Below are 14683 nucleotides of genomic sequence, written 5' to 3'. Positions count from 1 at the left end.
ACAGCAGCGCTATATTCCAGCAGATTTATTCCCCCAACTGGGCCCAAAATTCCTCTTTGTTTTTTCATATTTCTGCTATATGAGAGCTTCGGACAGCAGCCTCCTTGATTCTATGAAACCTTCTTTGACATGCTTTAGACTAGAATCTGGTAAATGATGTTCATTTGCATTACTATAGACATAACGTCCAACTACAGTTGTCCCTCCACTTCTGCAGGTTTGATTTTTTGCAAATTGGTTATCAGTATATTTTATTAAAATGTTGTCTCTATGAAATTCCAGATCCTCTAGTACAACCCTATGATGAAAGTTGACCGTAGAGTAATGCAGAAGGACCAATGTGTTCCTTTCCAGGAATCTCTAGTTATTTCAGTTCTATTCCAGTGGAACCCTCTGCCACAGAGTGTGGTGGAGGCTCCTTCTTTGGAGGCTTTTAAGCAGAGGCTGGATGGCCATCGGTCGGGGGTGCTTTGAATGTGATTTCCTGCTTCTTGGCAGGGCGTTGGACTGGATGGCCCATGAGGTCTCTTCCAACTCTATCATTCTATGATTCTATAATTTTAATTATGGGGTCAATATCTGGTGGAAGTTGGCCTCAGCGTCATACTAGAGGATCTAAAGATTCCTAGGGAAGTATTCTCGCCGATCAAGAATAGTATTTTTTAATTCAATTGTTTCCACTTTCGCAGGGCTCTTGCACCCCTAACTCTAATAAATGTGGAGTACTGGCTGTATTACAAGATTACCCTCTACACAATATGGCAGGATAACATTCCTTCCTCTCCTTATCCACTCAAAAATACTGAAAGGGTGGACCATACATATCTCCTTGAGCTAATGAAACATGCCCTCTGACAGATCTTTAGTAAGCTATGAAATATGTTGGCTTCTTTAACATTAAAAGCTATTAAAAGCTTAAAATAAAAGCTTATTTAAAGCATGTAAAATTAAAAGCTATTCTCCACCCATTTTATACTTTTCGCACATGGGTATTTGAATCAACGTATCATGAGGAGATACTCGTGATAAGTGGATGAATTTAATTAAAATTCCTGCCACCCTGGTCATTTCTGACATTGTGGAACCTACTTCCTTCTCGTGCCTCATAATCACTTCCTCAACTTCCTGAATTCGGTGTATCTAAGATACTTTGCTCAACGTATCGCCGCAAGCAACATCCCTATGGAGATGCCAGGATGGTGCGACTTGAGAAAGCATTTTAAAGTGTTTTTAAAATGACGTGTAAAGTGGAACTTTTGTAGTAGCATTTGAGTGGTAAAATGCCTCATGTACACCGTTTTGACATTAACCTTTACCACATCAAAGTCAAGGTAGAGTCAACATGGTGTGGTGGTTTGAGCACTGGACTATGACTCTGAAGGCACAACAACCCAACATTCTTCTGACATTGCACACACACTTTCAAGAGACTCCGGATGGACGTCACGCAGGTGCAATGACAAGTAAAGCACATGATTGCCACCATACGTGTGAAGCCATTTCAAAACAAAGGATTACTTATTGCTCAACAAGGGTTGAATAATGAATTTTTTTCATGTCAGGAGCAACTTGAGAAACTGCAAGTCACTTCTGGTGTGAGAGAATTGACCGTCTGCAAGAACGTTGCTCAAGGGATGCCTGGATGTTTGATGTTTTACCATCCTGTGGTAGGCTTCTCTCATGTCCTTGCATGGGAAGCTGGAGCTGACAGACAAGAGCTCACCCTGCTCCTCGTATTCGAACTACTGACCTTTCAGTCAGAAGTTCAGCCGGCACAAGGGTTTAACCCATTGCGCCACCGAGGGCTCCTGAATAATGAATAAGGAAAGGAGAGTCCTGAGTCTGAATCCTTGCTTGCGCATATCATTTGGCATGACTATTTTGCAACCCAATCTGCTTTACAGGATTCTTGCGAGTATAAAGTGGAGATGCCATTGAACAGAGCTATCCTTATCCTTAAGTGAAGCAACTGCTTCAGGACACAGATTTGCTGAAGGTGGCATTTCCCTTTGGGCCACCTTACATATTCTAATATTTTGGAGGGGAGTATCATTTTGTCATTCGCTTCAGCTTAACCCACAGTCTTTGATTTAAATATGGAAAATGTGAAACCGCAGGATGTGAGAAACATGTACCTGTGTCTGAGCATGTCATTTCCATGTCACAACTTGTTCTCCCTGCTTTCTGGTTGTACAATATACAAGAAAATGTGCTAGTTAGTTAAATCTGGAACAGTTGTTCTTGCTCTCAACTTAACCTACTTCGCAGGACTGTTGTGAGGATTAAGCTGAGAAAGGAGAGCTGAGTAATGATACTCTTAAGCAGAATAGAAATTCAGGCCATAAAGACAAATGAAACAGTTCTAAAACTATCATTCAAACATAGGATGTATCTACACTACAGAATTCATTCAGTTTGTCTGCAACTGTTGCAACTCAATGCCATGGAATCATAGGAGTTGTAGTTATACAAAATCTTTAACCTTCTCTGCCAGCAACTGCTGGTACCTCATCAAACTACATTTCCCAGGATTCCATAACACTGAACCATAGCAGTTACAGTAGAGTCAAACTGGATTGATTCTGCAGGGCAGATGCATCCACAGACATTAAAAAATAAAATTTGACATGACTGCTAGTTTCAAGTTTGGTTGATATTTTGTGTTAGTGTTTTCAAATACTGTACGTCCCTCAGTGTGACAACATACATCATGCAGGTATCTGGCCTAAAGCAGAGACTTTCACCAAGTGATGAACCACAATTTGCCATTGAAGGAGGCATGGAAGGTCTCAGAAACTGGAGCTCCACACTGAAATGCAGCACTCTGCATGTCACACCCACAGAAACCTAAATCAACATGAATGGTTGCATCCCTCTTTCAAGAGGGAGCTGTGGTGGCGCAATGGGTTAAACCATTGTGAACTGCTGACCTGAAGGTTGAGTTGCTGACCTGAAGGTTGCCAGTTCAAATCTGCGAGAAGGGGTGAGCTTCCGTCTGTCAGCTCTAGCTTGCGGGCACATGAGAAAAGCCTCCCAGTAACACATCCGAGCGTCCCCTGGGCAACGTCTCTGTAGACAGCCAATTCTCTCACACCAGAAGCAACTTGCAGTATGTTCTCAAGTCACTTCTGACACTATTAAAAATACCTCTTTCAAGGATGACAAGTGACCATCACATCATATGGCAGGGAGTTCCATATTTCGTAACTAGGTAAACAATTTCCATAGGAATCTGAACCCTCCTGCCCCTCTCATTTCCTCATTTCAAGAATTACCAGAAAAAGAGAGTTTTTGGGACAAGGTAATGAAAATGGAAAAAAAACAAATATCTATAATCTATACAAAGTTAATAGAATGGGAAATGGAAACGGTTCCAATAAAAGAAAGCATGATCAAATGGGCCCAAAACCTAGGTAAAACAATACATCTAACAGAATGGGAAAAGGCCTGGAACTTTAGATTGAAATTCACCTATGCAACCGAATTAAAAGAAAACTGGATCAAAATGTTCTACCGCTGGTATCTGACCCCCCAAAAGTTATCAAATTTCAATAAGAAAATCTCAAATAAATGTTGGAAATGTAATGATCAAGTGGGTACATTTTATCACTGTTGGTGGACTTGTAAAAAGACGAAAATCTATTGGAAGAAAATCCATCAAGCAATACAAAAGATGTTGCAAATTAATATAGAATTAGATCCCAAATACTTCCTTCTGGGGATGATTAATATAGAAAAGGACAAAGATAAAGAAATTCTCTTCAATTATCTCATAACAGCTGCAAGAATAGTCTATGCCAGATATTGGAAAAAGAAAGAAATTCCGGAGCTGAGCCAATGGCTAGTCAAGATTTTGGAAATAATGAACATGGATAAATTGACGTATTTACTCAAAAATAACTATGGCATTCCCAAAAAGCAAACAAACTGGGACCTGGTTAAGAATTTTTTGATTGAAAGGCAAATGAAGGTGCTAATTTAACCCCAATAGAAATTCCAACGTTAATGATGGAAGAACTTAATAAAATAAAAATAAATAAATAAAAAGAGAAAAGGCTGACACCAAAGCAGAACGAACGGAAAGACTAATTAAAGATAGGAATTTTTCTTTAAGTATCTGTGTGAGAGATGGAAGTGATCAATTCTCTTTTTTTTTATATATATATCTCTGTTTATTTTACTTTACTTTCCATCTTTTTTTTCTCTCTTTTTTCTCTATTTCTTCAATATCTACTCACTCATTGCACTTTTTCCTCTAAGAACCCAATGTGTTCTTAATCACGTACTGTAAATTTTATTTGAAAACTCAATAAAAAAATAAAAAAATAAAAAAAAAGAATTACCAAGTGTCCCTTACTATAATTTGGAAAGCGTATCCCTTCTCTAGGTGAAAGATGTCACCTATTTGAGAGTTGGAAAGCTTTCCGATATTGATATTGATATTGAGCAAACAAGATGCCAAAAATAATTTAGAAAAGAGTTTTGGGACATGGTCTTCCATGAAGACTGAAGCTGTATAGTACATCATGGAATATATGAATGCAAACACTATATATTAATTCTGCAGAGAAACGTACCACTCAATGTACTCAATATTTTCATTCGGTAACTAGGTAGCAGAAAAACTCATGAACAGTTGCTCCCTGATTGTCAAACCTTATTGCTATTTTGGCAATGCTCCCCATCCACCATGGTGTGGTGGTTTGAGCGCTGAACCTAGCTAGGGTGCATCTACATTGTAATGTTAATGCAGTTTGACTCCTCTTTAACTGCCATGGTTATGGAATTATGGAAGGTGTGGATTCCTACTAGTTTTACAAAGTCTCTGTTTTTTCCAGCCAAAAATCCTGGGTCCCATGATTCCTTATAGTATTGAGCCATGATGAGTAAAGTGGGGTCTAATCAGTTTTAATTCTACAGCCCCACCTACACTGCCATATAATGCAATTTCAATCTGCATTACATGGCAGTGTAGACAGGGCCCCAAGTGTGGATGCATCTCAGGGGGTTCAAATTCCCATTCAGCCTCTGAAACCAGAAGAGGTACATCTACACTGTAGAATGAATGCAATTTGACTGCCATGGCTCAGTGCTAAGGAATCCTGGGAGTTGTGGTTTCGTAAGGCACCAGCGTGGTTTGACAGAGAAGGCTAAAAGACCTTGTGAAATAACAATTCCCAGGATTCCACAGCACTGAGCCATGGCAGTGGTGTCTCAGGTGATGTATCATTATTATTATTATTATTATTATTATTATTATTACCCCAACAGTGTAGATCAGGGATGGGCAAACTTTGGCCCTCCAGGTGTTTTGGACTTCAACTCCCACAATTGTGGGAGGAATTGTAGGAATTGTGGGAGTTGAAGTCCAAAACACCTGGAGGGCCAAAGTTTGCCCATCCCTGAAATAAGACAATTACTTTTATGAATGGATTTTCCAGGTGCTTATTCTAACTGTTGCCCTTACTTAAATAAAGTACCATGTGAACCAAGTAGACAAGGGTTTGCAATCATCCATGACGAAACAGATAGTGAAGCAAGGCTAAAGGATCATTTTATTCATGACTGATAAGAGTCATGCAATGATGGGAGAATATTCAACACAGATTGTATAATGCCTTTGGATTCCTAGAATTGTGAGAACTGAAGTCCAAAACACCTGGAGGACCAAAGTTTGCCTGGTATAGATGCACCCAACGAAACTGCCTCTGGAGATATATCCTTCACTGGATATATTCAAGGAGAAGCTAACTAACCATACTGCATTTGCAAAGAATACTCTTCTGTTGCAATAGCATGGGGGTTGGTCCGATTATCTCTGGGATTCCTCCCAGATCTACCATTCTTAGGATCTTGGGCAAGTCATGTTCTCTCAGCCAGGCAAAGGCAAACCCCCAAAACTAAATCATGTCATGAAATGGAATCACAGAACCATAAAGTTGGAAGAGACCACAAGGGCAACCCAATTCAATCCCATTTTGCCATACAGGAACACACAATTACAGCACTCCTGGCAGATGGTCATCCAGCCTTTGCTTTAAAACCTCCAGAGAAGAAGACTCTACTATGAAGATGCCAGTCACAGATGCAGGTGAAACGTCAGGAGAAAATGTTGCTTGAATATGACCACACAACACTCCAGATTCTACTATACTCCAAGGCAACATATTCCACTACTGAACAGCTCTTTCCGCCAAGAATTTCTTCCTAATGTTTAGGTGGGATCTCTTTTCCTACAGTTTGCATCCATTGCTTTGTGGTGTCTCTAACCTGCCCGCTCCTCAATATGACATCCTTTCAAATAATTAAACATGGCTATCATGTCCACTCTGCATCTTCTTTTCTCCAAGCTAAACATACCTATGTGTTGTTGAAGGCTTTCGTGGCCAGAAGCACTGGGTTGCTGTGTGTTTTCCAGGCTGGATAGCCATGTTCCAGAAGCATTCTCTCCTGACGTTTCATCCACATCTATGGCAGGCATCCACAGAGGTTGTGAGGTTTCTTGGAAACTATGCAAGTGGTGTTTATATATCTGTGGAAGGTCCAAGGTGGAAGACAGAGCTCTTGTCTGTTTGAGGCAAGTGTGAATGTTGCAATTGATCACCTTGATTAGCCTTGCAGCTTCAAAGTCCTTTGTTGGTCCTGATTGTTTCATGTCTGGAATTCCCATTTTTTTAATGTTGTTCTTTATTTACTGTCCTGATTTTAGAGTTTTTTTAAAAATCCTGGTAGCCAGATTTTGTTCATTTTCATGGTTTCCCCCTTTCTGTTGAAATGGTCCACATGCTTGTGGATTTCAATGGCTTCTCCATATCGTCTGACATGGCAGTTGTTAGAGTGGTCAGGCATTTCTGTGTTCCCAGAATGTGCTGTGTCCAGGTTGGTTCATCAGCCAGGCTTTGAAGCTGCAAGGTTTTTTGATGCTAATCAAGGTGACCAGTTGCAACATTCGCAGACAAGAGTTCTTTCTCCCACCCTGGACTTCGGAAGATATATAAACTTCACTTCCTAGTCTCCAAAGACCTCAAAACCTTTGAGGATGCCTGCCACAGATGAGGGTGAAACATCAGGAAAGAATGCTTCTGGATCACTGCCATACAGCCCAGAAAAATCACAGCAATGCAGCGATTCCGGCCGTGAAAGCCTTGAACAACACATTAAACATACCTAGCATCCTTAAGATGAGCTTGACTTCCAGATTGTGGAGTATGTTTGGTCACCTTTCTCTGGAGAGGTTCTAGCATGGGTAAAATTGGGCCCTCCAAAGATTTTGGACTTCAACTCCCACCATTCCTCACAACCTCAGGCCCTTTCCTTTTCCCCCTCAGCCGCTTAAGCGCTGAGGGGGAAAAGGAAGGGGCCTGAGGCTGTGAGGAATGGTGGGAGTTGAAGTCCAAAACCCTTGATGGGCCCAAGTTGGCCCATGCCTGTTCTAGCTTGTCAACATCCTTCTTGACTTCTGGCCTAGAGTGGGATAGGACTTCACTCCACTGAGACACGACTATATGCTCTTCTTGAGAACCGCCTTGGCTTTGAATGGGAAAGAGGCCCACCACCCCAAACCCAACTTTGGCTCCTCACCTGGGGCTCCACCATCCAAGAGGCCTCTTCTGGGCAGCATTGGGTCGCCTCTTGGTACCGGAAAGCCGAGTAGAGCGGGATGCGGTCCTGGGTGCTGTAGAGGGTGGCGAAGTGGGGCTGGTTGTGGTACTTCTGGCAGATCTTGACCACCTTCGGGAAGTGCTGGAATCCTTCCGGAGGGGTCTTCTGGTAGAAGAAAGCGTCGCAGTCTCCGAAGCCGGCTTCCTCCTTGGCGATCACTTCGGACCGAGAGGGACCGGGCAAGGCGACCAAAAGGGCGACCAAGGAGAGGCAAGGGAGGAGGTGGGAGAGCCCCATTTTGCAGGGTGAACCCAAAAGAGCAGGTGTCCAAGTCTGGGCTCCGGCTGGTACAAAAAGGCAATGAGAGACGACAGGGCGATGCGCCACGGGGGGAGCTTAAAAGCCGGGCCCAAACGCGGTGACACACGCCGCAAGCGCGCAAAGTAGGGGGACGCGCTCTGCACGCGCTCAGAGTCACGCAGGGGAAGGAAGCAAGGCGGGCGAAACCTCAGGGCGGCGGCGAGAGGCAGAGGAGGAGGAGATCAAGCAAGCCGCCGCCTTCTCCAAACGTCACTCAGCCCAAGGAAGGGAAGAGGGAGGCTGGCTGGATGGGTGGCTGGGTGGCAGGCGAGCTCTTTTGGCTGCTGGCCATCCACGGAGTCGGAGGAGGGAGGGAGGGCGGAGGGGACTGCAATGCAGCAGCAGGCACTGCGCGCCCACGCACAAACACGCGCCGGGTGGAGGGGCTTCGCGAGAGTGTCCTTCCCTGGAGGAGGGCTTGGCTGCCCACTGCCCGCCAAAGAGAAGGCAAGCTGAGGCTCCAGTCCAAGACCACAACCATTAGGCTCTATGCCCTCCAGTATGCTTGTTGGATTAACTAAGGTTGGGTTAATTAAGAACCTCTAAACACCTCTAGTCCAGGCATGGGCAAGCATGGGCCCTCCAGGTGTGCCCCACAGTTCCTAATAGTCCAAAATACCTGGAGGGTCCAGGTTTGTCCATGCCCAGGTCTCAGCGGTGGCCAGGGGAGCTTTTGCAGAATTAAAACCTGTGTGCCAGTTGCACCCATGCCTTGGGAAGTCTGACTTGGCCACGGTGGTCCATGCTCATGTTACATCCCCCCGAATAATAATAATAATAATAATAATGCAACATGCGGGGCTTGAGGAATCCAAGGCCGGAGTTAAAATTGCTGGAAGAAACATTAACAACCTTAGGTATGCAGATGATGCCACTCTGATGGCCGAAAGCGAGGAGGAGCTGAGGAGCCTTATCACCAAGGTGAAAGAAGAAAGTGCAAAAGCTAGGTTGCAGGTAAACGTCAAGAAAACCAAGATCATGGCAACTACACCTATTGATAACTGGCAAATAGAGGGAGAAAACGTGGAGGCAGTGACAGACTTTATATTTCTAGGCGTGAAGATCACTGCAGATGCAGACTGCAGTCAGGAAATCAGAAGACGTTTCCTTCTTGGGAGGAGAGCAATGGCCAACCTTGACAAAATAGTGAAGAGCAGAGACATCACACTGGCAACGAAGGTCCTCATAGTTAAAGCAATGGTATTCCCCATAGTAACCTATGGATGCGAGAGCTGGACCATAAGGAAGGCTGAGCGAAGGAAGATAGACGCTTTTGGACTCTGGTGCTGGAGGAAAATCCTGAGAGTGCCTTGGACCACAAGAAGATCCAACCAGTCCATTCTCAAAGAAATAATGCCCGGCTGCTCACTGAAGGGAAAGATATTAGAGGCAAAGATGAAGTAGTTTGGCCACATCATGAGGAGACAGGAAAGCTTGGAAAGATCACGATGCTGGGGAAAATGGAAGAAAAAGGAAGAGAGGCCAACCAAGGGCAAGATGCATGGACAGTATCCTTGAAGTGACTGGCTTGACCTTGAAGGAACTGGGGGCGGTGACGGCTGACAGGGAGCTCTGGCGTGGACTGGTCCATGAGGTCACGAAGAGTCGGAGACAACTAAACGACTGAGCAGCAGCAGCATGCTTGTTGGGTTAACTAAGGCAATATATCTGACCCTCTAAACACCTCTAGTCCAGGCTTGGGCAAACATGGGCCCTCCAGGTATGCCCCACAGTTCCTAATGTTGGGAATCACCCTGGACTACTCAGGTCTAAATATAGTTAGATAAGATGATAGGATTAGATTGAGGGAATCCTTTCCCTGTTTCCAAAGCATGCCTAGATAGGCTTTACTGTATTTCCCCTCTTTCGATCCTGTTTATGTCACATCCCTTACTTTGAAGTTAGTACAAATGTGAATCTTCAGGGACACTAACTTCTCATTGATCAGAATGTTTTATGGCCCCAACAAACTGGACCATGAGGTTGGAACCATTTTGGTTCAGTCTTCTCCCTTTGTTCTCCAAGCTAACAACAGCACCTTGCCTTCCCCCCAGGCAAGATGTGACTATCTAGATGTTTGTTATTTTTCCTTTCTTATTTTTTCTTAGAAACTAGTCTAGAAAGATAGACAGCTCCCAAACCTTTCTATCTACAATGGAATTCTTTTTATCTGAATAAATGCTTTTTGAACTTTTATTGAGCTTCTGCAATCGATTGTCATCCTAACTGGAAAAGGGCTTCTCTTTGACCACCACGTGTAAGTATCTGCTGTTTTTGAAAGTTTACTTTCACTACTCTGCTGCATTTTTGGTGGAATCTCCCCACAGAGGGTTAAATTGAGTCTAACCGCTCAGAGATTACCACAACACCTAATAGTCCAAAACACCTGGAGGGTCCAGGTTTGCCCATGCCCGGGTCCAGCAGTGGCTAGGGGAGCTTTTGCAGAATTAAAACTTGTGCGCCAGTTGCACCCATACCTTGGGAAGTCTGACTTGGCCACGGTGGTCCACACTCATGTTACACCCCACCGAACAATAATAATAATAATCTCCCCATAGGTGCTGATGACTCAAAATGCAGACTGTGCAAGGAAACCGACGAAACCATTGATCATCTCCTCAGCTGCTGTAAGAAAATCGCACAGACAGACTACAAACAGAGGCACAACTATGTGGCCCAAATGATTCATTGGAACTTATGCCTCAAGTACCACCTCCCTGCAGTAAAGAACTGGTGGGATCACAAACCTGCAAAAGTATTGGAAAATGAGCACGCAAAGATACTGTGGGACTTCCGAATCCAGACTGACAAAGTTCTAGAACACAACACACCAGACATCACAGTTGTGGAAAATAAAAAGGTTTGGATCATTGATGTTGCCATCCCAGGTGACAGTTGCATTGACGAAAAACAACAGGAAAAACTCAGCTGTTATCAGGACCACAAGATTGAACTTCAAAGACTCTGGAAGAAACCAGTGCAGGTGGTCCCGGTGGTGATGGGCACATTGGGTGCCGTGCCAAAAGATCTCAGCCAGCATTTGGAAACCATAGACATTGACAAAATTACGATCTGCTAACTGCAAAAGGCCACCCTACTGGGATCTGCGTGCATCATCCGAAAATACATCACACAGTCCTAGACACTTGGGAAGTGTTCGACTTGTGAAACGAAATCCAGCATATCTATCTTGTTTGCTGTGTCATACAATAATAATAATAATCTTTATTCTTAAATCCTCCCTCCATCTCCCTGAAGGGACTCGGGGCGGCTTACATGGGGCGAAAGTCCAGACAATACAATAAAAAACCGAAAACATCAAATAACAAAAACCGCGTGCATGAAAACATTAACATAAAAAATAGCAAAACATTGGTAAACAACATAAATTAAAAACGACAATAAGTACAGCAATAAGATCATAAAAATGAACTGGGCAAAAGTGCACTAAGTGAGTTTTGTTAACATGAGGTAGTTGATAAAGTGCTGCAAAATCGTGGGGGATTTGGACTGGGGTAGACCCTGAGGTATATCAGAAAATTAATAAAGCAAAAGTGCAACCAATCAGAAAGTGGAGACCAAACCAGTATTTATCATACAGATGGGCAGTTCTTATCCAAAGGCCTGTGTGAAGAGCCAGGTTTTAAGGCTCTTCCTAAACGCAGCCAAGGTGGTAGCTTGCCTAATTTCCTTGGGGAGCGAGTTCCAGGGCCGGGGGGGGGGGGGCACCACGGAGAAGGCCCCCAGGCATTGGAGAGACTATTGCAATGCACTCTATGTGAGGCTGCCTTTGAAACTGTTCGGAAGCTTCAACTAAACCAATGGTCAGCAGCCAGCCAGCTCACCAGAGCGGCGTACAGGGAGCATACCACCCCACTATTGTGTCAGCTCCACTGGCTGCCAATCTGCCATCGAGCACAATTCAAAGTGCTGGCTTTAGCCTATAAAGCCCTAAACAGTTCTGGCCCAACTTACTTGTCCGAACGTATCTCCCGTAATTATCTGCCTCGCAGTTTAAGATCGTCCAGGGAGGCCCTGCTCTTGATCCCACCTCCTTCGCAAGCACGACTGGTGGGGACAAGAGACAGGGCCTTCTCAGTGGTGGCCCCCTGTCTGTGGAACTCCCTCCCCAATGAAATCATCCTTCATGTCCTTTCGTAAAAAACTTAAAAATTGGTTGTGGGACCAGGCATTTGAACAGCAGATGCAGCATAAATGGTAAAAATGATTTTATGACTGATAATGGACAGACCTGGATTGTGACTTGAATTACGCTTTTAAATGGATTTATATATGGGTGTTTTTAATTAATGTTTCATGTGATTTTAATTGTAATTGTTTCATATATTACATTTCTAGCATTTAATGATTGCTGATTTTGAGGCTGCCCTGAGTCCACCCTCAGGGCAGCCTCTTGAAACCACTAGTCAAGAAAAGCATGTCCTTGTTAGAAGTCAACTCTTTGAACAAGTGATATTCATAAGCATTCATGTAATGCAGTGGTTCTCAACCTGGGGTTCCCAGATGTTTTGGTCTTCAACTTCCAGAACACATCATGCGACATGCGGGGCTTGACGAATCCAAGGCTGGAGTTAAAATTGCTGGAAGAAACATTAACAACCTCAGATATGCAGATGATACCACTTTGATGGCTGAAAGTGAGGAAGAGCTGAGGAGCCTTATCACCAAGGTGAAAGAAGAAAGTGCAAAAGCGGGCTGCAGTTAAACATCACAGTTCAAAAATGTCTATCTTCCTTCGCTCAGCCTTCCTTATGGTTCAGCTCTCACATCCATAGGTCACTATGGAGAATATCATTGCTTTGAGAATATCATTTGCGGACCTTCATTGCCAGTGTGATGTCCCTACTCTTCACTATTTTATCAATATTGGTCATTGCTCTCCTCCAAAGAAGTAAACGTCTTCTGATTTCCTGGCTGTAGTCTGCGCTGCAGTAATCTTCACACCTAGAAATACAAAGTTTGTCATTGCGTTCATGTTGTCTCCCTCTATTTGCCAGTTATCAATCAGTCTAGTTGCAATCTTAATGTTTAACTACAACCCAGCTTTTGCATCATGTATAAGTATGTGAGGGGAAGTCATAAGGAGGAGGGAGAAAGTTTGTTTTCTGCTGCTTTGGAGACTAGGATGTGGAACAATAGCTTCAAACTACAGGAAAGGAGATTCCACCTGAACATTAGGAAAAATTTCCTGTGAGATCTGTTCAGCAGTGGTGGAGGCTTCTTCTTTGAATGTTTTTAAACAGAGGCTGGATGACCAGCTATCGGAGGTGTTTGGAATGCAATTTTCATGCTTCTTGGCAGCGAGTTGGACTGGATGGCCCACAAGGTCTCTTCCAACTGTATGATTCTATGACTCTAAGTCCAAAACACCTGGACAACCAAAGTTTGCCCATGCTTAGACTAGAGCCTTGAGTTCAGGTCCCTATCTGCCTGGTTAAGTAAGGCAAAATGGCACAATGGTTAGAGCCTTGGATCTAGGATGTTCAGATCCCAATCTGTTCAATTAAAAAAGGCCTTGGACTAAAATTTTGGAGGTTCAGGTCCCTACAAGTATGGTTAAGTAAGGCAATATAGCATAGTGGTTGGAGCCTGGTACTGGGGCCCGTTCTACACTGCCATATAATCCAGGTTATCCAAGCAGATTATCCACATTATCTGCTTTGAACTGGATTATATGAGTCTACATTGCCATATAATCCAGTTCAAAGCAGATAATCTGGATTTTATTTGGCAGTGTAGAAGGAGCCTGGGACTTAAGAGGTTTATCTGTCCATGGCTCTCACCAGGAAACCCTGCACAAATTAATTTTTCTCTCTCAGCATGGTGTCATGGTTTTGAATGCTAGACCATGATTTTAGAAGTTCACGTTTGAATCCCCCCCCCCAATATCAAAGGAAAGCAATGGCAATAAATCTTGCCAAGGAATGATAGGTCCTCTTTGAGGGCACCATAAGTCCGAAATAACTCAAAGGCACCCTCTAACCAAGCTACTTCAGAAGGTTGTCCTGAGTGTATGGTTTGGGAAGATATATCATGAAGCTAGATATAACTGAATTGCTAGTTATGTGTACACCCTGCCTTTCAATTTGAAATTGGTGTAGTATAGTGGTTTGAGTGATGGACTAAGATTCCAAAAGAAAGGAGTTTAAATCCTTGCTCAGCCATTTGAAAACCACTGGGTGACCTTGGGCAAGTCTCTCAGCCTCAGATGAAGGCAAAAGACAAATGTGAATACATTTTACCAAGAAAACCCAGCAGTAAGATCACCATCAATCAGAGTCAACCCATCTTTCCTCTGGTGAAGTCAAGATGGAATACATGGTTTTCTAGTTCCCCATTTCCCCTTCAAAACATCCCTGTGAAGTAGTTTTCAGACTATGGGCACATCTACACTGTAGAATTAATGCAGTTTGATATCACTTTAATAGCTGTGACTCAATGCTATGCAATTTTGAGAGTTGCAGTTTGGTGAAGCACTAGCACTCTTTGGCAGAGAAGGCTAAAGGTCTTATAAAGTTACAACTCCCATGCTCCCATTGCATTGAGGCATGTCAGTTAAAATATGGTGTCAAACTGCATTAATCCTATACTATAGTTGCACCCTGAGAGAATGAATCTAGCTGAGCAAAGTTTGATTAAAACTATCAGTTTCGGCAATACCAAGCTTGCACTTTCTTCTTCTGCCAAACTAGCAAGGCAA

The 14683-nt window shown here is 43.5% G+C and overlaps 1 protein-coding gene across 1 annotated transcript in view; it reads right to left on the bottom strand.

Moving 5' to 3' along the window:
* endod1 (endonuclease domain containing 1) overlaps positions 1 to 8219 on the bottom strand; it is a 28235-nt gene extending 20016 nt beyond the window's left edge. The window contains exon 1 of the mRNA XM_008108080.3: positions 7582 to 8219. Within this exon, the coding sequence (XP_008106287.1) occupies positions 7582 to 7899 (318 nt within the window). The 5' untranslated portion in view covers positions 7900 to 8219. The remainder of the gene's footprint in view (positions 1 to 7581) is intronic.
* Between the last annotated feature and the right edge of the window lie 6464 nt (positions 8220 to 14683).

The sequence above is a fragment of the Anolis carolinensis genome, chromosome 3 (genome assembly GCF_035594765.1).
Source record: "Anolis carolinensis isolate JA03-04 chromosome 3, rAnoCar3.1.pri, whole genome shotgun sequence".
NCBI lineage: Eukaryota > Metazoa > Chordata > Lepidosauria > Squamata > Dactyloidae > Anolis > Anolis carolinensis.
Note: the sequence above shows the minus strand (reverse complement) of the source record. Positions and strands in the feature narration are given on the sequence as shown.